The sequence below is a fragment of the Nerophis lumbriciformis genome, linkage group LG11, assembly GCF_033978685.3.
Source record: "Nerophis lumbriciformis linkage group LG11, RoL_Nlum_v2.1, whole genome shotgun sequence".
Taxonomy (NCBI): Eukaryota; Metazoa; Chordata; class Actinopteri; order Syngnathiformes; family Syngnathidae; genus Nerophis; species Nerophis lumbriciformis.
Window position 1 is genome coordinate 7,812,204 of NC_084558.2, and position 26,494 is coordinate 7,838,697.

General features: G+C 38.9%; 1 protein-coding gene across 3 annotated transcripts in view; it reads left to right on the forward strand.

The window, feature by feature from the left end:
- Positions 1-26,494, forward strand: part of mpp2b (MAGUK p55 scaffold protein 2b) — a 52,145-nt gene that overhangs the window by 15,758 nt on the left and 9,893 nt on the right. Inside the window, exons 1-2 of one of the 3 annotated variants that reach the window (XM_061967512.2) lie at positions 3,641-3,915; positions 23,667-23,767. In XM_061967512.2, coding sequence (XP_061823496.1) covers positions 3,825-3,915; positions 23,667-23,767 — 192 coding nt within the window. In that variant the 5' untranslated portion in view covers positions 3,641-3,824. Of the gene's footprint in view, positions 1-3,640; positions 3,916-23,666; positions 23,768-26,494 lie in introns of those variants that run through there. The other 2 variants (XM_061967513.2, XM_061967514.2) reach the window with 2 other exon arrangements.

Sequence of the window (26,494 nt, forward strand, 5' to 3'; positions counted from 1 at the left end):
TTTACACCATATTTAAATTGTTTTACTTTCACTTGTATAATGGAAATGACTGTGAAAATCTGGTTGAAGAAAAACATGCAACTTTTTTCAGATTACAATTACAATTAAACAGTCACCTATCGAATATTAGGAGCATCTACAGTGGCACTGCTGTCGCTGCTTGATGACATTTGACTAGAGGCAGACGTGAACTGGAGCGAGTATTGCCCGCCTTGAAGCCAGTCAGAATCTGTCTCTTGTCGATGTCATGTTTGTTAGTACCTGTTGTATTTACGCCACGTGTCTGCTGCTGGGATGACATTGGAGCGGTTCAAAAAACGCAACATTAATTCATAGTATAGTATAGTATCATGCGTTGTATAGCATAGTTATTGCATGTTGTGTGTTCAAATGTTTCAGCATATCCTATGTCTTCCTTTTGATGACATGGCAGCTTTGCAAATATTACAAGTAGCGCTGTTGCAATCTTTTCTTGTAAAAAGACTTTGGAGCGTTTCTGCCAACATGGGCGCCATGTTGCTGTCTGACGTCACTATATACACATGTAGCGTAATGACGTCGATCCGGCCAGCACAAATTGTAAAGAAAATCGTTTGAAAAAACGGCAAGTGATTCCAAGGAATGGATACGCTGGGAACCGGTTCTGAACCAAATTGTTTTTTGATTCCCATCACTATCCGCACGCATGTTTAGCGCATTGGGCAATTTCTTTCTCTGTATTTTCACGACAGGTGACATATTCCCAAACAGCTGATTTAGTAATTTTAAAAGGATTGAAAAATTCAGGGGATTATCTGTTATCAGTCCACAGAGCTGTGTGCAAGGTAAGGGGTCCTGATTATGCCGCTGCATCCCCACGCGACCTTATGGAATTTTAACTTTCACATTCACTTATACTATAGAGATGGTATGAAGGAACATTTTTGTGGTTTTGAAACAGTCACTTTTTAATACCGTGGAATACCTTAAAACCAGACGAGCATGTGCAATATCCGTAGTCTTGTTTCAGTGATAAAAGTAAAAATACTCTTTGGAAGGTAGCTAAACATTCCCTTAAATTAGGCTTGTTTGCCAAACTACCATATTTTCCCGAATACGGAGCGCACCGGGATATAAGCTGCACCCACAAAATTTAAGAATTTTCCATTTATTAGCCTCCTGGGACTATATCCCGTAAATATATGTTGTGAAATTATTTATTTACACAGTAATGTTCTGTACATTTTTATTTACATACCTTAATTGTTTCGAAACGGTGCCAGTAACACGCGGTAAAACAGCTGATCAATCTAAACAGAAGTCAGCGTCATCGACCCACTGGCTGCGGAAGCTAGTTCTCCAATCAGCTTAACAGACTCAATAACTCCACGGTGACGTCTTGGTGAGTTTACTAGGAAATTTGTGAAACTGAAACAATACAAAAAGAATGCCATTGTAAATTAATAATACGAACGCAGACACTCATAAACGTGTTAGCACATTAGCTAAAGCTAACAATGCTAGCGTCATTACATTACGATAGCATGTACAAACATGCATGAAAAGACTCCTACAGACATCACACATGACAGTTTAGTAAGTATGAACAGTTTTAGTTATACTGTAAGACTTACAAATGTTGCTTGAAGTGAGAAATAAACAATTCATATGAGTAAAAACGCAATGGACGGCGAGAAGACTGAACAGCACTTCTACTTCCTGTTGTTAAAAGAACTAAATGGAAGGACACTACAGCACCTGCAGTGAGCGAATTTTTCCAAAAAAATGTTGCCATAGTACAAACAATAAAACACCCTTTGAGTGTTTTTGCTTGTTTTTTGTTTTTTTTAATACAATTATTTTATTATGGCCGTCAGGGAAAGAAAAATCTATAAATTAACCGCTTCGTCCTATAAGCCGCATGGTTCAAAGTGTAGGAAAAAATATACTCCGGAATTTACAGTAATTGAAAAAGGTACTAGACTGCCTTTGAAAAATACCAGTAGATTTGAAAAACACCATCTGTCCAGGATCTACCTTTTGGATTTAACACATACAGTATGTCCATATTTCAACAGTGTACATTTTTAAAGAGAAAGTCTATTACTTTTGTAAAACTTTCTCTGCGGCTTATGGGGTGGAAAAGCAAGGCCAGGGGCAGCATTAGGGGGGTTCATTTACATCTAGAGGGGAACGCTCACATCAAAGACACGTTTGCAGACATTAAAAAAGTGGGTAAAAATGTGACTGATAAATAGAAATGGTGGATTATTGGGATGTATGGTATTCTGTGTGTTAAAAAGAACAACAATGTACACCGAACCGAACTGAAAACAGTGCCCCAAAGCCATGACAATATCCAAACTATGGATTTTGTGAACCGTTCCACCCCTTGTGTGGAGCCTCTAAAGTGGAATGCCTTAAAAAGACTATCAGCCACAGAGATACCAAGAGAGTGAAGGCGATAGTGAGGGCTTTGTGGCTAATCCAGCATTCCAGACATGTATTTCATCTCACCAGTTTTAATGTGACTTAATGAGCTGGCTAATGGTTTGCTCTAACTCCAGTCTTAAATTAGTCAAGCCTAAGAGGCTTTTTCTGTTGTATGCTTTGCAGCCCACCACTTGCACTATGTTAGAGCTACGTGACCGGTCTATTGCACACGGGTACACACATATGCTCGTTTCCATTGCTAGGGATTATGATCAATCTTAATGTTACCCTGAAGCACCATACACTGTAAGTAGTAGGTTTATTTACATATTTAACAAAAATATAAATAACATTTCTTCTATTGTTATCTTTTTGTTTTGTTTTGACAATGTCTTTCCAGAATGACTCTTGTCAGGAGTCAGCTCAAAAACAGTATTATGTATTGGATGACCATGAGATGCTAATGTCTCTGTGTAGTCTAATGGCTGAATAATATGCCTGTTCAGATCTAATTATTTTTAGAAGCTCCAAGGAGCTGAAGCATCAGTGTCCAGCCATTTTCTTGCAGAGTTTAGACTAAAAAGATCGAAAGTAGCAGCTGAAAATCTAGCACATTTAGAATGGAAGTATGATTAGAAATAAACTATTCATCTTGAAATAAATGTGCAGTTAGGATAGGCAGTTTCACTGAGTTAGTGAATACAATGTGTGAATTGTATTCTTGCCAAAGGCACAGTTTGGCAATACAGAGAAAAGTGTTTTATTTTGTTTTGTTTTGTTTTTCAAATTCACAAAACCATTTTCTGCACGGTTATTTTACATATACATTTACTGCATTCACTGTATGCGCAGATAGCACAAAGATAAATGTCCCTGCGATCGTTGTGCGTTGGGAAAGCTGAATGTTTCTGTACCGCCTGTGATGTCATCACAGAAAAGGTTTATTGCTCATTTGTGATTCTTCTCTCTTCTCTCTGCCTCCTTGACCAATCTGTTTCTTGCAAGCCTGCCCATTGCTACTCTTCTCCACCTAGTTAACCCCCACAGGGAAGCCTTGAGAAAAATTGCCCAGCCTCCCTTTCTCTCTCTTCCTCCTCCTAGAGTAAGCATCACACTTCCTATTTTCTTCCCCACTCCCCCTTTTACGTGTCACCCTTTCTCTCTCCCTTTCTCTCTACTCAAGCACACAAGCCTGTCGTCTGCATTCATTCATTCATGTGTAGGAGAAGAGGCTCAGCCAGGCATAGCACACACATTTACGTCAAGAGCAGGTGGAGAGGGAGGAAAAAGCCTGGAGCTGTTTGGTAGGAGGACGGGGACTGTGAGAGATCTTACTCCACCTCACATACAGTATTGGGCGTGTTGCCGCGTGTGTATGTGTGTGGACACTCTGTAGTGAGGTGTTGGTCACCATGGCTGGCAGTTTGTTTGGAAGACTCTCCCTTGAGGAGGGGGACTCGGCCTATTCCCTGGAGGGCCTGGAAATGAAGCTAGAAAGAGAAGGTAAGACAACAGTCCTGTACCTGCAGGAGTTGTGCACCCATGGGTGTCATAATTACCAATATCACCAGAAATCAACAGTTTGTGTGCGTGCGTGCGTGCGTGCGTGTGTGTGTGTTGAGTAGTACTTGTATGCCTCCTTAGTGACAATGACAGGGAGAGACAGATTGGGCCCAGGGCAGCATGGGATGCAGACTACAAGGACAGCGAGGGATACATACAAAAATAGCAATAATAACAGAATGCAAGTCATTTAAGAGACTATGACTGTCCAATTGGAAGCACAGAAGGTCAGAGAGTGGCGTCTAAAGTTATGAAGTTTGTATTGCTGTCTCATAACCTGCAATCTTCATTGTGATTTTGACTTTTTGATCAAAACATGTTTAGAATTTTTATGTCCCATCAAGAACTGTCATTCACAACATGTCCTTCAGCATCAGACCACACCTCCCATCAATGTAGCCTTGTTTATGCTGCTCACAGAAAGGGATGGCTAGCGACATGGCTTTTGAGGTAGTGTCAGTCCCATAACAGAGATGTGACAACAACTGTGTGTAAGGGAATTGCACTGTCTGAAAAGTATTTTATACATTACACAAGACTGTGGCGCTGTCTTATATAAAATTGTTTTGTTGCAGAATGCTGCGATGGGCTGGGTTCTGTGTAAGAGGAAAAGGTGGATAAATGCCTGATCTTCTGCCATGGCTCTGATGCAGTAGTTTTGCTTTTGGTATGGTTCCTGGGAAAAAATCAAATGTGACTTACACTTTGAACAGAAACTACAGTGGTACCTCAACATATAAGCACATTGCGTTCCACGACCAAGCTTGTAACTCAAAATATTCATATATCATAGAAACCTTGCCCTTTGAAATGAATTGAAATTAATTTAATCTGTGCTTGGTTCTCCCAAAACACCACAATTTTAACATGTAAAAGTCAGTTAAATAGGAAGAAAAAAGTTTAGATAAATACTGTTTGAAAGTCATTACAATAGCATGTTCTACAAACAACTACAGTATTTTTATTTAATATTGTATAGGATCCTTGGGGAGCGGACTAATGCGCTTCTCCTTCACTGATTATTCGGCCAGTTTTGAAAAGTCTGTATTATCCCCTTATTTTGCCTTCTTGTTTTCATAGAGTTGCTTTGTGTTTCTTTTGTGTCAACTGGCAACACTCAGGACGTGTGCATGCCCTAAATTAGTCAAATTTCTCAAATAGTTTGGCTCTAAATAAACAACCTACAACCCATGGAAAGTCATTAATCCCATCGTGTTCAGTGTTTGAAAAATCGGACTAACACGCCTGGATTATGCGATTGAAATCCAGATTTCTCGAGTGGGTGTGTGCCGTCTGAGGGGACCCTTTGTATTGCACATGCACCAGTCTCAACGCACGGGATATAACCCCAAAACAGATACCATTCAATAAAAACGTGAGCAACATTTGTCATATAGAGGAGACTGTTTATTTGCTTCACAAATCAAAATAAAAACATTTTGAAGTGCATCCATGGGAGAAAAAAAGAAAGATTTATTTAAGAAGGTAGCTAATTAAATATAGAATGCCGGCTTAATTCGGACTCCCAAACCAAAAACGAATGAGAGGAGAGAGAATGAAGCAGGTATAATAAAGGTGAATAATAAAATGTACACAAACCTCTTAACGCTGCATTTGTGCACTCCAAACTAATTAACAATAACTCTGTATTCACACAACTGGCAAGATAGTCCAGAACAATAGCAACTTCATCTGGAATAGTATCAACCGGGGAACGAACAGTCTTTTCTTTCAGATTCAAAACTCCTTCCTTCAATCCACAGAGCCTTATGAATGAACTCGGAGACATTTGAAAGTTTTGTTTCCATGATTCTCCGACTGAAAATTCCTCCGAAAAACTCTCTCCCGTTGATCTTTCTTCGTTTTGGACCTGCATCTTGGTAGTAGCATCATGTTCGCAGCACGATACAAAATTCTGTCATGATGCTGTCTGCTATTTAACATCAGCATAGCCATTAGAGACATATATTTTCATCTGTGCCATTATTACAGCGGACACCGGGTACAACAGATCTTAACTGTTGATTTGTAAGGAGCTGCAGATGCCTGGGGTGACGCCATAGGTCAACCGTAAAAGCATTACATTTATCTGCGCTAATTGGAAATAGCGCCCCCCCCTGTGTACGGGAGGCACACGCTGTATGACCAAAAGTCGCATTAGCGAGTGTGCTTGGACACTGGGACTTCACACACAGGTGTGTAAATACAAAGAAACTAATCATTTGAGAAATCAGACTAATTTAGTGCATGTAGTGACTGTCTCCGGCGTCTTTGAGGGACGGACCGGACAAGTAATTTCCGAGAAGACACAACCAAACGATGTTTGTCTATGTACCAAAACTATGGCTTGACCATCAAGTTCGTTGAGTCAAAACTAGTTATAATAAATTGAAACACAGTTATACTGCAGCTTCTCATAATTGTTCATATATAAATGTTGGTCGTTTGTGGCGGAATGGGCCCAGTCTTCCTCCAGCTTGTTTGTCGCACACTGACTCTGCAGTGGGGCTGACTCACTGGGTAGGCTGCTAACAGGTAGGACATAATTGTAATGGTTTGTTTCTCTGATTTGGTTGCGTGCTTCCACTCCTTCCCACTAACTTTCTTAGTTCTGATGGTTGGAGGGCAGAATGTAAATTTCTGAGCGGTGCTCAAAAGCACACATCAACTGTCTAATAAAAACTTATGTTTGCTTCTTTGTGTAAATGAAACCGGAACAACTATATCTCAACTCTTTATTGCTCTAACGGCACAACCCTGTTACAAATCTAACTGAACGAGAGCGAAAATACTCTTACCTCAAGGTATGCTCGCAATTTAAAGCATAACAAAAAGACAAGAGACAGGCCTCATCTCTAATTACTCATAAGTTAAGGTACTCTTAAATTGAGATACCACTGTGTATGTGTATTTTTTGTCTTGTAGATATTTACTAGCAACATTGAGTCTGAAGTACCATACATCTATTTATAATTGACAGAGTTCATTATTATTGCATAGTGTTTCATACTGCACATTAATATCCTATGCGTGTGGGTCCATGTAGTGCATGTGCTTGCATCATTTGTCATCCGTGACCCATGCATGGGTTGCCTTATGTTGTCAGAAGCACATCTTGAAGAGTAAGGGTGTCAAACATTTGTTAATTTTTTTAATGAATCGCGATTCTTATTTGTAACGATTCTTTATCAATTAAAAACAATCAAAAATGTATTTATTACAAAACAAAAACATTTATTTTACTTTCATACATTTTTATTTACTTTAAGATGTTTAGGTAGAATTGTATTAAATAAAACCAGTTTTCTTTTAAGTAATATAGAAAATTCATTAAAGAGGTTTATCTTTTTTATAGAGGAATGTAGTTAATCGTAGAAGTGGCATCCATTATTGTTGAAGTATTGATTTTGAATCGAGAATCGATTCTAAATAGAATCGTTACCACCAAGAATGGTATCGTGTGGTGCACAAAGATTCAAAGCCCTATTATTTCCCTTGATAGCAGGCAATGATCTCTGACAAGCTAAACCAGCACACTTTACTCCAACAGTGAGTACAAGTCTATTTGAGATGTGCATTAAACGGCATCATTACATTCTTGCCATGTGTACTGTATGCCACACTCAACACTGGGTGGCAAAATGTCCTCTGTTTTGTAATGTGGCGTAACAGGTAGACAGGGACAGACATAATGAATACATTCTCCATCAAAGCATCCAACTTGGTTTCTTGTGTGTAATGTGTGCAAGCCTTTTACTACATTGTGCATTTATGATGGGTAATGATCCTGTTCATATGCAACATAGTTCTGACCAGAGATACTGTGCCTTAAAGTGTCCTATTTGCAACCTTCAAACAACTATAACTCTGTTGCAACTCTCACTTTCACTCCCCCTCTCTCTCGCTCTCTCTTGCACGCAAATGCACACAATCCATAAAATTCTCATCTCTCTCCATGTGGAAATATTGTCAAATAGACTTGTACTCACTGTTGGAGTAAAGTGTGCTGGTTTAGCCTGTCAGAGATCATTGCCTGCTATCAAGGGAATGGGACAATTGAAATCTGTTCTGGCTCAGGGTATGTGATAATGTGCTGACACTTGCAATTATTTTGCCCATTTCGCTTTCTGACAATCTATCATAGCACTCGAGCCTTACACAAACTAGATGAGCAATGGAAACACAAAGTTGTGAGTGTGTGATGAGTCTGTGTATGAACCGTTCACAGTGACATTTCTGGCCACACTCTGTAGTGCTGTCCATTTGCTAAAATGTCAACAAATATCACAAATGTTTGTTGTCTTCACTGCTGGTGACCTTCAGTGAGCTAATAAGGTGATGCACTGCAAACCAATATCATACATGCCTGGGGTGGTTGTTACCATGGCAATGGGATGGTTTAAATGACAATTTTTAAGTCCACTTTCTTTTTCAGGTCTGTACAGTGCGACAAATTTACTCGCCTGGAAAAAAATAAAACGGTAGCACGCATGCTAATCAGGATTTCAACCCTTTCGTTCTCATTTTCCTCTTGATAACTGGGATTTATATAGCGCTTTTCTAAGTACCCAAAGTCGCTTTACATGTAGAACCCATCGATCATTCACACCTGGTGGTGGTAAGCTACTTTCATAGCCACAGCTGCCCTGGGGTAGACTGACAGAAGCGTGGCTGCAATTTGCGCCAACGGCCCCTCCGACCACCACCTATCATTCATCATTCAATTCACCGGTGTGAGTGGCACCGGGGGCAAAGGGTGAAGTGTCCCGCCCAAGGACACAACGGCAGCGATTTTTGGATGGTAAGAGGCGGGGAGCGAACCTGCAACCCTCAGGTTTCTGGCACGGTTGCTCTACCCACTACGCCATGCCGCTCCTCTTAAAATAAACCCATAAAAAGTGGATCAAATAGAGTAAGATTTGGGGAAAAGAAACATTATTGTCAGCAGACCATGCTAGCGCTACATCAACTCGTGCATCTACACAGCGTGGTTGAGACGTAATCACTAGAATACGGCGTCACTGCTCTTGCGACATGCTCATGTAGCTGTTAGCAAAAAAACTAGCCAGTCACCGTCGATTTCATTTCAACAACTAAAGATACAGACTTAATGGTAAATGAACCCACGTTCCATCCATCCATTTCTACCGTTTGTCCCCATGTTTCCACTGCTAAATGTTGTGCTCATTCATGTTGTTGGTGTAGTGCTGTAATAAAATAAGTAGACATACTTAGTTGGTGGTGTTGAGGCTGGCTACACGGTTGCAATGGCTTTGACTGGGGGGTGACATGTATTATCTGGGTTAAAGGTTGTTCGAGAGTTGCCAGTAAAATAAGAGAGAGTTTGAACTTGTTTGAGTGGAACGCTGCATTTTTGTTTTGTGACATAAAGAAAGACATACTGTCCGTGCCTTCATTTTTTGGAATGTTAAAATTCTTTGAATGGTGGTTGCTGTTTGGTTTCAATAAGACGGCGTCTGCGCACACATGCTGCTTCTGCCAAGATAGTAAGCAGGGAAAGTAAAACACAAAAATACCACTTAAGAAAAAGATAAAAGAAATTGCAGACTATTGCTGTTTTATTTTTTGCTTCCACTACTCATGATCAGACTAGCGATAGTACCTCAACATCCTCTGTACAAACTTAGATCTACATCTACCTCACAAAAGTTAACATTTCTTCAGCTGTAGCCCATGATCACATACTAGGGGTGAAACGGTACACAAAAATCTTGGTTCGGTACGTACCTCGGTTTATAGGTCACGGTTCGGTTCATTTTCGGTACAGTAAGAAAACAACAAAATATAAATTTTTTGGTTATTTATTTACCAAATTTGTAAACAATGACTTCATCCTTTTACCATTGGGAACACTATAATAATTCTGCCCACGTTAATCAACATTAAACTGCCTCAAGTTGTTGCTCAGATTAAATAAAATGACAAAACTTTTCTTCTACATATAAAAAGTGCAACATTAAACAGTTTCAAGTCAACTTGGGAAGCCTGTAGTTGATTTTTTATTATGTAAATGTTATATTTTTTATCAACATGTAATAGCAGGGACCCTGCCATTCAAAACTAGGCTGCTCCATTACTAATGATTAATGTAACTATCGCTGACAAAATAGTACAATAGCAATAGGAGATACTATTCATCCCTGAACACCATGGAGTTCATGTAGGCTTAATGATGCAGTTACATTATTATATCAACTATCAGAGACAGAAACTCTTTATTTAACATAATGTCTTTTTTGCTGCTTCAACACCGCTCAATCAACACAGAAAAAGGTAAAGTGAAATAACAGACAGGCAGGGCTTTTCTGTCCGTCACACACACACACACACACACACACACACACACACACACACACACACACACACACACACACACACACACACACACACACACACACATCGCAAAATGAGCTAACATTACGCTAAAAGCTAATTAGCCTTCACCTCAAGGACTGCGAGCGAGCTGAGCTTCCATTTATATTTCTAGAACGTCAACGGGCTCATAGTGATGTTACTAGTAGTTAACTGGGAGGTGTTTATTAAAATTTGGGGAGAGTCCACTGCCTGATGCTTACCTGCTAAACACCTACCTGCTCGACGCTGGAGCACTGACTCCATGCGCTCTGAATACGCACTGCTGATTGGCTGTTACCGCTCTGAATACGCACTGCTGATTGGCTGTTACCGCTCTGTGTGTAACCAATCAGATGGTTTTGTGGGTGGGACAATGCTGGGTGCTGTGTAGAGTACTGACAGAGACAGAGGCAGAACAAAGCGGAGCAGCTTGTTAAGACTTAAGCTTAGGCGGCTACTTAATATGTTCGTGTGGAAACTCATTCGGTACACCTCCGAACCGAACCGAAAACCCCGTACCGAAACGGTTCAATACAAATACACGTACCGTTACACCCCTATCACATACAATGTCTGCACTTTTCAGATGACCATTTCATATACTGCAACATTTGCACTACTCTCAACAAAACAGGCACATCAATTGTGGTTAATAATGTTTTGTTTGTGTTAAAATCAGCACTTCTGTTTATATTTTTTGGTACTCGTTTTCATTAGAATTTTACTCATTTAATTAGGTGTTTTTGTTACAAATTTCGATTTTATTAGAATTGTGTATGTCCTGACCTTTTGACAGTTTTAAGTTCAGATACATTTTCAACATAAATCAATACATCTGTTATTATAACCATATCATATCGTACCAACAAATTAATTCCATACAACATTTTTAGAAAAATAAATATATGAAAACTAGAAAGAAATACGTATTTTAAAAGGGCGCAATTATTTGCAACTTGCTCTGTTACATTTTTCAAACAAAAATTGTAACAAAAACACCACCTTATGGTACCAATAGTAGTTACGTCATTAAAAACTAAAAGCCGTAAGTGGTCAGGATATAATGCTTAAAATCATTTTGGAACGTTAGCGCTCCCTAGGTATCTGCGTAAAGGTTGCAAACCAGAATCGACTAAAATCACAACCTGTGGGTTGCTGGGACTCACTATGTGGTTATTCTGGCATGTGAATAGTAGTCATGTTTTGTGACTTATATCATTTGTACCTTAGAACATTTGTGTATGGCATGACATATGACTTCACTAAAAAAAAGCTGTGGGACAATGATGTTTAATTGAGGGTTGCATTAGGGCTTCTGATAGCACTGTGTTTATATGTATGAGTGCACGTGTGTTACTGTGTACGTTGTTTCAGTGTTAACAATACCATTGTGTTATTTGGGACAGTGATTTTCAACCTTTTTTGAGCCGCGGCACACTTTTTACATTTCCAAAATCCTGCGGCACACCACCATCCAAAATGACACTCTAACACAGTATATAATACATATAGTTAATAATATAGTTTCTAAATGTATTTATACTCACCTAGTGTGAAACTTGGGCCTGAGCATCTAATTTACAATGGCTTTACAAGCTCGCAGTATTAATGTTTCTGCCACAGTGTGGGACTTTTTTGATTTAGCTACGAGTTCAGCAACAAGGTAGCTAGCTTAGAGGGCTCTCTCGGCCTTTGTGGTTTTTCTCAGAAAATTTGCCTGTTTCTCATTGTTTGTACGTAAGCGTACATAATAGTCCATCGGCTTGTTTTGAACTTTCGTTTGGAGATGGCGTTCAAGCTTGCTTGGCACCATGGCGCTATTGGATAGCTTCTCACCACACACCAAGCACTGCTGTCGCATCCCCGGTGAAAGTAAATCCAAATGAAAGATAGCTTTCGCTGTATTGCCTTGAGCTCACCGTTTTGTCTTTTTTATTTTGTCGACCACTCATACTAGAGCCTTCATCTGGGTCAGAATTTTGTCCAAGACCCTGTTCGGCATTTGCATTTTCCCTTCTCAAAAACTTCTCCATCACCGTCACTTGCTCGCCGCCTTTCGCTGCGATCCCAAACTGTCACTGTCATGTGTCACTGTCATGTGTCGCGCAGGCTAACTCGATTGTCTTTACAGGTATTTATTGCCCTCTGCTGCCACCTACTGAAATAGAAGAGTATTACATTATCTGCCGCACTTTATTATAGCACAGACACCCGACAATGGTTAATTAGGACATATTAAATAACCCCCACGGCACACCTGACGATCTCTCACGGCACACTAGTGTGCCACGGTACACTGGTTGAAAATCACTGCGGTAGAAAATGGATGTATGGAAATACTGTACACTGCCTGGCCAATAAAAAGATCACACACAATAATATTCTGTTGCATCACCTTTGGCTTTGATCATGTCGCGTATTCTCTGTGGCAATGTTCACGCAAGCTCCTGCAATGTTACGTCCAGAGTTGCCTGGATTTTGTGTTGATTAGGACGACTGCACAGTTTCCACACTTATGCTTCCACTTTTTGGTAATGCGTTGGACATCTCTTACTCTGATTTTCATCTTTTCAGCAATCTCTAAAAATGTTTTCTCATGCTTGATGCATGCTTACAATTTGACCCTTCTGGAACAGACTAACATATTTTCCGTGACCACAGACTCTGATCAGAAATCCTTAAACCATATGATGCACCCACTTTTGCTTCATATCACAAGACAAGTATGCCAAGTAAAGCGATGTTTCAAATTTTTATCACCTAACTCTGAAAGGACGTTAGGACGTAAAGCGTCTAGCAAATCAGCATGTCGACTAATGAACGCATCGTTAACTTATAAATGACTTATAAGGTGTGATGTATGCCACAGTGAAATGCATCACTTAAAAGGTTCTACCACTCTCTTTAGTCATATCTTACACCAACTGAATGATTAATAGTAATGACATATTTGTAAGGATTTATTTGACAAAGTGAAACGCTTTCCCGGCCCCTTGAGTTACAACAAACGCCTCTCGCTATACTTTCTCTTTCCCAAAGCACCACTCCTTAGCAACAAAGCAACCTTCATTAAATGCTGTATAAGAGGTTCACGTTCCCCCTGCCGTGCTCTAAGCACAAACAATAACAGCTCAGATTGTTTAGCAGCCATTGTGACATTGGCTTTAATTCTACCTCTGCTAGATGGGATGAGACTTTAGAACAGAAAAAGCCCCTTTTGATTTTCTCTCATTGCAATTCCTTCCTTGTTGACAAGTGATGCCAGAGGCCATCACGCTGTAATAATATTATTTATAGTATGGCGCTGAATGTCACATTTATGTATATACAACTTTCTTTAAAGAGTGTAATTAAACAACATGAATCTTTAAATCTGCTTGCAGGCAAATGTACTGTTTAGTCTGTTACCTCGTTTTGTGTTCCACTGACTGCTTACTGTCCACGCACACAACATTCAGGTTAACGTTCACATTCTCTTTAAGAAAAGACGTGTTTGCATTCACAAGAAATAGGAATATTAATATTTACATGTTGATCACCATTTTCAGATTTTTTTTGTGGCATTATAGGCTTTATCAATCAGCTGATTAATTTCCCCTCTATGCTTTACTTGATCAATTGTTTGGATAAGACCGGCATGCAGTTTTTCCGATACTCATAGAATAATGTTACAGTACAAACCCCGTTTCCATATGAGTTGGGAAATTGTGTTGGATGTAAATATAAACGGAATACAATGATTTGCAAATCCTTTTCAACGCATATTCAGTTGAATATGCTACAAAGACAACATATTTGATGTTCAAACTGATAAAATTTTTTATTTTTTTTTGCAAATAATCATTTACTTTAGAATTTGATGCCAGCAACACGTGACAAAGAAGTTGGGAAAGGTGGCAATAAATACTGATAAAGTTGAGGAATGCTCATCAAACACTTATTTGGAACATCCCACAGGTGAACAGGCAAATTGGGAACAGGTGGGTGCCATGATTGGGTATAAAAGTAGATTCCATGAAATGCTCAGTCATTCACAAACAAGGATGGGGTGAGGGTCACCACTTTGTCAACAAATGCGTGAGCAAATTGTTGAACAGTTTAAGAAAAACCTTTCTCAACCAGCTATTGCAAGGAATTTAGGGATTTCACCATCTACGGTCTGTAATATCATCAAAGGGTTCAGAGAATCTGGAGAAATCACTGCACGTAAGCAGCTATGCCCGTGACCTTCGATCCCTCAGGCTGTACTGCATCAACAAGCGACATCAGTGTGTAAAAGATATCACCACATGGGCTCCGGAACACTTCAGAAACCCACTGCCAGTAACTACAGTTGGTCGCTACATCTGTAAGTGCAAGTTAAAACTCTCCTATGCAAGGCGAAAACCGTTTCTCAACAACACCCAGAAACGCCGTCGGCTTCGCTGGGCCTGAGCTCATCTAAGATGGACTGATACAAAGTGGAAAAGTGTTCTGTGGTCTGACAAGTCCACATTTCAAATTGTTTTTGGAAACTGTGGACGTCGTGTCCTCCGGACCAAAGAGGAAAAGAACCATCCGGATTGTTAAAGTCGCAAAGTTGAAAAGCCAGCATCTGTGATGGTATGGGGGTGTATTAGTGCCCAAGACATGGGTAACTTACACATCTGGGAAGGCGCCATTAATGCTGAAAGGTACATACAGGTTTTGGAGCAACATATGTTGCCATCCAAGCAACGTTACCATGGACGCCCCTGCTTATTTCAGCAAGACAATGCCAAGCCACGTGTTACATCAACGTGGCTTTATAGTAAATGAGTGCGGGTACTAGACTGGCCTGCCTGTAGTCCAGACCTGTCTACCATTGAAAATGTGTGGCGCATTATGAAGCCTAAAATAGCACAACAGAGACCCCCGGACTGATGAACAACTTAAGCTGTACATCAAGCAAGAATGGGAAAGAATTCCACCTGAGAAGCTTAAAAGATGTGTCTCCTCAGTTCCCAAACGTTTACTGAGTGTTGTTAAAAGGAAAGGCCATGTAACACAGTGGTGAACATGCCCTTTCCCAACTACTTCTGCACGTGTTGCAGCCATGAAATTCTAAGTTTATTATTATTTGCAAAAAAAAATAGTTTATGAGTTTGAACATCAAATATGTTGTCTTTGTAGTGCATTCAATTGCATATGGGTTGAAAAGGATTTGCAAATCATTGTATTCCGTTTATATTTACATCTAACACAATTTCCCTATTCATATGGAAACGGAGTTTGTACTTACGCTTATTTATGCATTCCATAATATTTTGTTCCTAAAAGATATCTATCATTACAATTGTTTCCTCCAAACCCTAAAAACATTTTCCACCTCTGTTCAACGCCATGCCAGACCCAAACAAATCCCACAATTCTTTGAGGTCCAAGCAGTGAGCATGCGCAATAACAACCTAATATTCCGTCTGGTTGCATTTTTACGTTGGGTCCCAGGGGATGTAACAATATGAACATTTCATATCATGATTATTGTTACCAAAATGATCATGGTTATTATCATTATCGCAATATTGCTGAATGTGCTCCAAAATCTGGACCAAATCAGGAGGAAAAGACTACAGATCCCGGGTCAGTTGAGGACTTGAATGACACTATAGACTTGTATAGCACTTTTCTACTTTTGAGGTGCTCAAAGCACTTTGACACTATTTCCACATTCATCCATTCACACACACATTCACACACTGGTGGCGGAAAGTTGCCATGCAAGGCGCTAACCAAGACCCATCAGGAGCAAGGACACAATGAATGTGACTAGTATGGCAGAAGCTAGAATTGAACCTGAACCCTCAACATGGCCAGCAAACACAACTAATCACATGACTCTCCTGCCAACATGGCCATCAAACACAACTAGTCACAGGACTCTCCTGCCAACATGGCCATCAAACACAACTAGTCACAGGACTCTCCTGCCAACATGGCCATCAAACACAACTAGTCACAGGACTCTCCTGCCAACATGGCCATCAAACACAACTAGTCACAGGACTCTCCTGCCAACATGGCCATCAAACACAACTAGTCACAGGACTCTTCAGCCAACATGGTCACTAAACACAACTAGTCACCTGACTCTCCTGCTAGTTTGATAGCCAGTTGCATCAGATGTGAGAGATGACATCAGATGTGTAAGTGAGACAGTCAGAGTTGCTAAGAATTTAACATTAATGGAAAATTCAATTGGAACTGCTTGGGATCATTTTTGACTCCACCTATGGAAGAGTGGGGAAGTCATACAAAAACTGCAATTTCTTAAAATAAATGAAAATAAACTGTACATCTAATGTAAATATTATACAACATTAAGTACTGGGGTTGTCCAAAAAATCGATTTCAGAATGAATCGCGATTCTTATTTGTAACGATTCTCAATCGATTCAAAAAAAGTTTTTTTATTTTATTTTTTTTATATGAAGTCTGTCCTGTCCAACCACTAATGCAAATCATATTGTTGATGTAGATGCCAATATCTGCTGCACATAATTACTTAAGAAAGGAGAAGTGTGAGATACTTCTCTTGTTGCCTTATTAGTATTTGACTTTATTAAATGTTTGGGCAGAATTTTATTAAACACAACTACTTTTCTTTTAAGTAATATAGGAATTTATCACAGCTCGATCTGTTTTATGGAGTAATGTAGTTATTCAAAGAACTGGCACCCAGTGTTTACCTTTTCATTTATTGAATCAAAATATTTGCAATTCAATGACTTGGTGCATTTGCAAACAGCTAAAATGATGTACAAAGCAAACTATAACCTGCTACCCCAAGAATGTATCACAATTCTTCTCAACAAAAGGGGATACATTTAACCTTAGAGGAAAATCTAATTTAAAACATATGTATGCACGTACAACACTAAAAACATTTAGCATATCAGTATGTGGAATTAAATTATTGAATGGATTAAGCAAGGAAGTCGAACAGTGTACTAATATGATTTAGTTTAAGAAACTGTTCAAACTACAAGTGTTCATAAAGTACAAAAAAGAATCCTAATAAATATATTCTTTTAAATTAGATAATCTCATTCATTTCCTGGGTTAAACATGAATTGCTCACTATTTATTTATGAGAACTTTAATTGTGTATATATTTATGTCTAATTTATTTATGTATTTAATAATTGTTTACTTACTTATTGTATATTATTTATTTATTCACATAAAACTGCTATGATACGAAAGGCTAGGGTAGGTTTAAATAAGTTCTGCTTTTTCCTACTTCTTTTCGGACATGCTGTAACAACTGGAAATATGTGATGTATCATATTGTGATTGTATTGTATGCATGTTCGAAATAAACCTAAACCAACCAACCAAAAGTACTCATACACACACTGAAATCTTTTAACCAAGTTTAAAACATTTTAAGAAATAGACCCACGCTATATTTTATCGGCAGAAGAAACATTAGATATTAATATGGTTTCTTAAGAGCAATATTATTTTTGAGTGTTTGAATACTGTATGTTTATTTTCTTCTGTTTTAATTTGCAATGATTTTAGTGTTTTTTTTAATGATAAAGAAAAAACAGGTGGTGTGCCTTTGCTGCTATCTTGTGCACAATGTGAGCAAAGCCGTCCAATGACCATGAATTTAAGTTGGAGGTAGAAACGGCAAATAATTATTTATATGACCCAACCCAAGCAATCTTTCCCACTCATGGCGCAAAAACCTGCAGCCAACATTAGAAGTCAACATACATGGTCACACATACAACAACCTCCTCACTGAACATTGTGGATAATATTAAAAATGTCCACGTACAATACATTTTTCAAAATTACACCCATTTAAATCTATTAGATTGCATGATGGGAAAGATTCAAAACAGTCCACACTTATCCATGTTTGGTGCATTTTAGCTGCTTGATATTTTTAATTGATTGTAAAACTTTAATGAGGTTGTTTCAGAAGAAAACAAGGTAGAAGTTGACTTTCACATACTGTTATATCCAATTATAGTTATTAATTATCTATTATATTAATATTATTTGTTTATATATATCTGTATATGTGAGTGTACTGTGTGTGTATGTATGTATGTTTATATATATATATATAATTTTTTTTTCTGTTACCTTACATGCAGTCGGACTTTGATCCCGGCAAACATTTTTTTAGCCCAATGCGGCCCCCCAAGTCAAAAAGTTTGGACACCCCTGGCTTAGTTATTTTGTCAGCAAGATTAGATTGTGGTATGTAGTTTCCTAATGTGGAAATATGTCAAAGTCTATTGTATTCATGTTAGCATTTAAAGGGGAACTGTACTATTTTGGAAATTTTGCCTATCGTTCACAATCAATATGAAAGACATGACGAAGGATGGATTTATTTTTAATGCATTCTAAATATTAAATAAATGCGATCAAAAGTCAGCTTATAATGGAGCCTGTGGGAGCCGTTAAATTCTGTTTATAAAGCCCCTAAAAACATCCACACACATTAGGGTTTATATACAGTACATGATGTAAGTATATATGTAATGTAGTAACAAGGCCATTTATAATAACATTTAATATTTACTTATTTTAAGCATATGCGCGCATTCATTTTTAAAAACGCACCACGACGTTTGCTTTCCCCGCCCCCCCTTCATCACTGTTTTCTGTTCACTACCGACTTTATGAGAGCCTACAAACATAATTAAACATCACTTACTGCATAAGGTCCACAGTCATTAGGATGTCGACTGTTGGGAGGTTCATATATTCCCATTTAGATGAAAAATGTCTCATAAACCTCGCAAAGAAACGGGGTGGGGACATTTATATAATATTTAGAATGCATTTAAAAAAATCAATTTGTTGTCATGTCTTTTATAATGGTTGTGAACGATAGGCAAAATTCCCAAAAAAGTGAAGTTCCCCTTTAAGCTAGATAGCTAGCTCCAGCGCCCCAGTTAATGAGCGTCACTGGCCCGTGAGTTTGTCAAAGTAAGGTTATCAATCACGATTTTACGATCATTTTAATTGAATACGGTAATCCTAACCACCGGGTGTTTTACCACAGTTTACTTGAGTATTACATTCCTATGGTTCCCATGTCCATCCATCCATTTTGTACCGCTTATCCCGTTCGGGGTCGCGGGGGTGCTGGAGCCTATCTCAGCTGCATGTGTCCTGGAAAATTTGGAAAGTTACAATAGACAGGCATGTGATTTTCCTGTCTATAGTCGGAAATCCGTCTTTTTTATCTTTGTGAAATTATACAAAAATATTTTCCGTTTTTATTTTTATTTTTGACCTACAATGTGTATTAAAATCCTGATCCGTCTCTTTGCCATACTTGCCAACGACTACGGTTTTCCCGTAACGAATTCAGTATGCCCCCCTTGTCCTCCTTGTCCTGCGGCCCCCAGACCCCCGGCTTATTTTCAGTCTTGTTCATTAAGTTCAAATCACATGCCTGCATAGATGACCAACTTTCCAGTCATGGAAATAGGAAAAAAGGGGGAAAATCGTGTGGGAATATTTTAGTTTTAAACCTTTGGAACATAATTAGCATATCAACACTGAAGAGACATTTTGCTGAATGTGATCGGAAGTTGTGCCAACATAAAATCCAAAACAACAAATTTGCATGCCCACTTGAAAAACAACCACCCGAATCAGTTTTATCAACTGGTAAAAGACGCACACATGAAGACGCAGAGCCTTTGTACGAACAGTCTACACTCACTGAGGCGTTTCATGAATAAGGTCAGTTTAAACAAAATTGGGCGCTTACAGAAAATTTGGTTCACTACATTGCCGAAGACATGCTCCCTACCCTTTAATACTGTTGAGAAACTGGCATTTCACAAAACGCTGAACATTTGACAAACATTTGTCATGTTGTCATGTCATGATGATGTTTCCTCACTTGGAATCTGCCAAGCTAAAGTATTTTTTGCAAATGGCCTGTTCATCAATCTGCTATTATTGTAGTATTTATTTTGTTACGCTGCATTTTTTTTTTACAAAGGTCCTAACTGGATTGTCAGTTAAGTAATGTAAAACTCTACATATGTTCAATATTGGAAGTGCAACTTTGTATGTCAATACTTTATTTCGCCATTTTATTGTTTTGATTGTGTATATTTGAGGGTCTTCCAGATCATCCTTAACCGAGACAACGTTTTTTTTTTTGCTTTTGGTTTTGATTTTTATTCAAAAGCAAAATGTTGCTGACAGACAGAGTATATTTTATTGCTATTTTTTGTTGTATTTAACTTAATGGAGATTTAAAAGTGCTAATTCCAATTACAATGTTAAAATATACGAGAAATACAAGTTTATTGCATTTGAAAGGGTATACTTGCATTCTTATGTTTTATCATATCAGTCAATAATTTGCTCTCAAAACAGTGTTGCATCTTTAAGCAAAATTTGTTATCGGCCGAGGCCTACATGTTGTCCGATTTGTGCAATAAAGCAACGAAAGTTACCCAAAGGTGAGGAAAAAAGCCTGGTACAGTGAAACCCAATGTGATTAAAGATAATTATGCGGGCCGTCTAACTTGGCCTGCTGCTCTAATGTCTACTGTGCCGGGTGCAAATCTGGCCTTCCTCCTGCTGGAGGAGAGCTGGTTAAAAAAAGAAAATACTTCACTGTGGAAGACTCATGCAATTAGTCATTCCATTTACTTATGAAATGATTGTATGAGAGGGCGGAAGGACTGCGTAATGATCAAGGTCATCAGCTCCAGTCTGGCTTCTATTTCCTCCTGAGTAGAATCCAAGATGTGAGTTGTGTCCTTTTTCTGGCTTTGAGGTCAATATCAACATGCGGCACTGAACGTGGCCTTTCTAAAAGCCTAGTACAGTATTTATTGGCTGAATACTTTTGTATATACTGAGAGAAAAACCTACATTGTGCTCTACACACATGGGTTTAAATCCCATTCTCGTCAGAAAAACATCTACTGTAATGTATACCGTTCAACAAATATTTCTTTATACTTACTTCCTCTCATCCCGAGTGCTTTGATTGGTTTAGCATTGATGTGTAAGTCACATTTGGTCCGAGCCAGTTACTTGCTGTAAACATGGAATTATCCCAGTGTCAGATGCAGGATTAACACACCAACTATGAATTGATATTTCCTCTTGGCTGTAAGACTTGCAAGAAAATAAAACTTGTTTTGATACTATCAAGTGTTTCTTAACTATTTGTAATAAGCTCTTGTGATACCTTTCATTAGCCAGGAAACTTGTCCTACCCAAATTAACAGCACATTCTGCTCGTTACTGCCAAGTGGTTTTATCCATTTTGCTGACGACACAACACAGCCTTGTTAATACAAATAATAGGTTGACAAAATATAGCTGGATTGAAAACCTTCTAAAGCAGTGATATTTGGAAAAAAAATGTTTTGGGGGTCCATATTTCCTTAAAGGGGAACATTATCACCAGACCTATGTAAGCGTCAATATATACCTTGATGTTGCAGAAAAAAGACCATATATTTTTTTAACCGATTTCCGAACTCTAAATGGGTGAATTTTGGCGAATTAAACGCCTTTCTAATATTCGCTCTCGGAGCGATGACGTCACAACGTGGCGTCACATCGGGAAGCAATCCGCTATTTTCTCAAACACCAAGTCAAATCAGCTCTGTTATTTTCAGTTTTTTCGACTGTTTTCCGTACCTTGGAGACATCATGCCTCGCCGGTGTGTTGTCGGAAGGTGTAACAACACGAACAGGGACGGATTCAAGTTGCACCAGTGGTCCAAAGATGCGAAAGTGGCAAGAAATTGGACGTTTGTTCCGCGCACTTTACCAACGAAAGGTATGCTACGACAGAGATGGCAAGAATGTGTGGATATCCTGCGACACTCAAAGCAGATGCATTCCCAACGATAAAGTCAAAGAAATCTGCCGCCAGACCCCCATTGAATCTGCCGGAGTGTGTGAGAAATTCAGGGACAAAGGACCTCGGTAGCACGGCAAGCAATGGCGGCAGTTTGTTCCCGCAGACGAGCGAGCTAAACCCCCTATCGACCCTAGCTTCCCTGGCCTGCTGACATCAACTCCAAAACTGGACAGATCAGCTTTCACGAAAAGAGCGCGGATGAGGGTATGTCTACAGAATATATTAATTGATGAAAATTGGGCTGTCTGCACTCTCAAAGTGCATGTTGTTGCCAAATGTATTTCATATGCTGTAAACCTAGTTCATAGTTGTTAGTTTCCTTTAATGCCAAACAAACACATACCGATGGTTGGTTAGAAGCCGATCGCCGAATTCGTCCTCGCTTTCTCCCGTGTCGCTGGCTGTCGTGTCGTTTTCGTCGGTTTCGCTTGCATACGGTTCAAACCGATATGGCTCAATAGCTCCAGTTTCTTCTTCAATTTCGTTTTCGCTACCTGCCTCCACACTACAACCATCCGTTTCAATACATTCGTAATCTGTTGAATCGCTTAAGCCGCTGAAATCCGAGTCTGAATCCGAGCTAATGTCGCTATAGCTTGCTGTTCTTTCCGCCATGTTTGTGTGTGTTGGCTTCACTATGTGACGTCACAGGAAAATGGACGGGTGTTTATAACGATGGTTAAAATCAGGCACTTTGAAACTTTTTTAAGGATATTGCGTGATGGGTAAAATTTTGAAAAAAACTTCGAAAAATATAATAAGCCACTGGGAACTGATTTTTAATGGTTTTAACCATTCTGAAATTGTGATAATGTTCCCCTTTAAAGCCAATATTTAAAATATATAAATTCAATATGTTGTCTATTCGAGAGAACCAGCGTCCTGTACAGTAGATATTTGCTGTTTTTAAGGACCTTCTGCAAAAGTGTGAGTCTCACAAGTTTAACTCGTGGACCACCATTTGAATAAAAGTGGAACAAATAACTACTGACTGCATCTGAAGTAAACAAGCTACAGCAACACCTTGGTTACACAAATCACATTATGAAAAACTGTGTACTGCCGCCAAATAGGAGAGGACTTAACAGACTGCCTTGAGGAATGCCTCAGTTATGTAAATCACAAGTTTGGACCCCAGTGTTTACTAGCAAGGTTAAAATGTCAATGCAAGGATCTGCTGCCAATGTGTTTACACTGATCCAAGTTCCTCTATACAACATGAGCACTCTAGTGTTTCTTGGAATTTGCTGCAAAAAAATGTTTGTCTCCTAAGTTTTGAACTGAACTCGGGGGCCAGTATGGTGTCATTCCCTGGATGGGTTTAGCCCTCGGACCACCAGTTGAATAACCTTGTTCTAAAGAAACCACTGTATACTTCCAGTCTGTAATTTTTGCATGTTTTGTATTTTGTGTGTAGCCATGCATCAGGCCTTCGACACGCTGAGTGACAGCATCAGCTCCACCACCGCCAATGACCTGGACCTCATCTTCCTCAAAGGCATCATGGAGAGCCCCATGGTAAGAACAAAGTAGTGTTATGGTACTGTTAATGTGTTGCTGATCATGGTGTTTTTGATTATCTATTTGTGAACACTTAACTCTTTGTTTAACACGTAAAACTTACTTAGTTTTATTTTTCCACAAAGGATGCATGGAAACGGGTATGACAGTAAATATATTAGGACAAAAAGAGAGCAAAATATTTTTCCTAATGGCTGTCATTATAATGACATTGAAATGCTAGATAAGATCAATTCAAATTAGTGTACGAGTGAGCAGCAGATGCAACATGTGGCTTAAAATGCAATTAAACAAAAATAGCCATGAGTCACACATTTGTTTGTATTGCAACCTGGACTCGTGGATTTTGTGCAAGGAAGTTCCCTTTATTGTTGACAAATCAAAATTGACCAAAATGTGTCGAATCCAATTAATTTAAAGCATTTAGTAGCATATTTGCACAAATGACATATCTGCTTTGAAGAACATTCCAAATCAGTTTTCTTTTGGCGTAATCTCATTTTTAGTAATACGGCTCATAACGTGCTTTCCAAATGCACATGAAAGAATGAGGATTTCATTTTTTGGCCTCATCTTTATGATATTAAGGTGGGCAAATCGAAGTCTAGCAGTAGCAGACTTCTAGGTGGTACTTCTCTAATATTGTGGTTTAAAAAGCCTTTTTGAGCAAATTAAGAATTGGTGCATCGAAAACATAGCAGTGTTTCTCCTGATTTGGTTGTATTTGTTTTATTCAACACATGTCCATGCTTGTGTTATACAATTAAAAACAGGAATTCTATTGCCTTTGAATTACATAGCTGCTGAAGCTAGCTAATAGTAAAGATGCCATACTGACTTGTGTAGATTTTTCTTCCAGGGTTATACACACTCTTGACCTCAGTGGTGGAGCCATAAACACTGAACAGGCTGTAAATTGGTCTGTTCTAGCAAAGCTCTCGTAGCCAGAAAGATCAAGAGCAATCCTTCCTCTACATGTACAGTGAATTGGATTGATTGCACCAGGCTCACTGTAGAATGAAGCAATCAGTTTAATCTGTAACTATACATGGAATCATAGTGATGATTCAACTCACTATAACCTCTAATTGACATCATGCATAAGGCAATAGAGACATTTCATATAAAACGTTACTGCGACAAACTATAAACGTGTGTGTGTGTGTGTGTGTGTGTGTATATATATATATATATATATATATATATATATATATATATATATATATATATATATATATATAAAAAGAAACTGTTATCTCCATGAAGAGTGCTTCATATTCGTGCCACCATGTTGTCCAAGAGCCAAGCACTGACAGATTGCTCTAGCAGGTTACACTGAAATGTGCCAAAACACTAAATCAGCAAGCGTGTGCCAATACACTTGAGAGAGGCTGATATGAAAATATTTTTTTCTAAAGGCTGCAGTACATGTAATGAACTTCTTGGTATACTTTTTTTGCACCATATATTTTATATTATGCATATCTAACGTCTTGTTTACACCTAGCTGTAATGTGTGAAAGGGGACCTGTGATGAATTTTGCCTTTTTTCTGACTTATAAGTGTTACTAAGTTGGATACTCGTGTTAAACAATGCCAAAGCATCAAATCATAAGGTTCATGCTTTTTGGCGTGCACTTGCACACAGTTTTGGATGCCTCTGTTTGTGGGGTTTTGCAGTTTGGCTACGTTGTGACGTCACAGCGAGGTGGACATACAAAAGTGAAGTTGGTATGTTGTGTAAGTCGTAAATAAAAACCGAATACAATGATGTGCAAATCCTTTTCCACTCATATTCAATTGAATAGACTGCAAAGACAAGTTATTTAATGTTCGAAATGAGAAACTTGCATTTTTTTTGGGAAATAAACTATACCTTAGAATTTAATGGTAGCAACACATTGCAAAAAAAGTTGGCAGAGGGGCATATTTACCACTGTGTTACATGGCCTTTCCTCTTAACAACACTCAGTAAACATCAGGGAACTGAGGAGACCAATTTTTGAAGCTTTTCAGGTGGAATTTCTCCCCATTCTTGCTTGATGTACAGCTTAAGTTGTTCAACAGTCCGGGGTCTTCGTAGTCGTGTTTTACGCTTCATAATACGCCACACATTTTCAATGGGAGACAGATCTGGACTACAGTTAGACCAGTCTAGTACCCACACTCTTTTACTATGAAGCCACGCTGTTGTAACACGTGCAGAATGTGGCTTGGCATTGTCTTGCTGAAATAAGCAGGGGCGTCCATGAAAAAGTTGTTGCTTGGATGGTAACATAAGTTGCTCCAAAACCTGTATGTACCTTTCAGCAATAATTGTGCCTTCACAGATGTGTAAGTTACCCATGCCTTGGGCACTAATACACACCCATACCATCACAGATGCTGGCTTTTGAACTTTGCGCCTATAACAATCCGGATGGTTCTTTTCCTCTTTGTTCTGGAGGACACGATGTCCACAGTTTCCAAAAACAATTTGAAATGTAGACTCATCAGACCACAGAACATTTTTCCACTTTGCATCAGTCCATCTTAGATGTGCTCAGGCCCAGCGAAGCTGGCGGTGTTTCTGGGTGTTGATGATAAATGGCTTTGGCTGTGCATATTAGAGTTTTAACTTGCACTTACAGATGTAGCGATGAACTGTAGTTACTGACAGTGGTTTTCTGAAACGCATGTGGTGATATCCTTTACACACTGATTTGGTTTTTGATGCCGTACCGC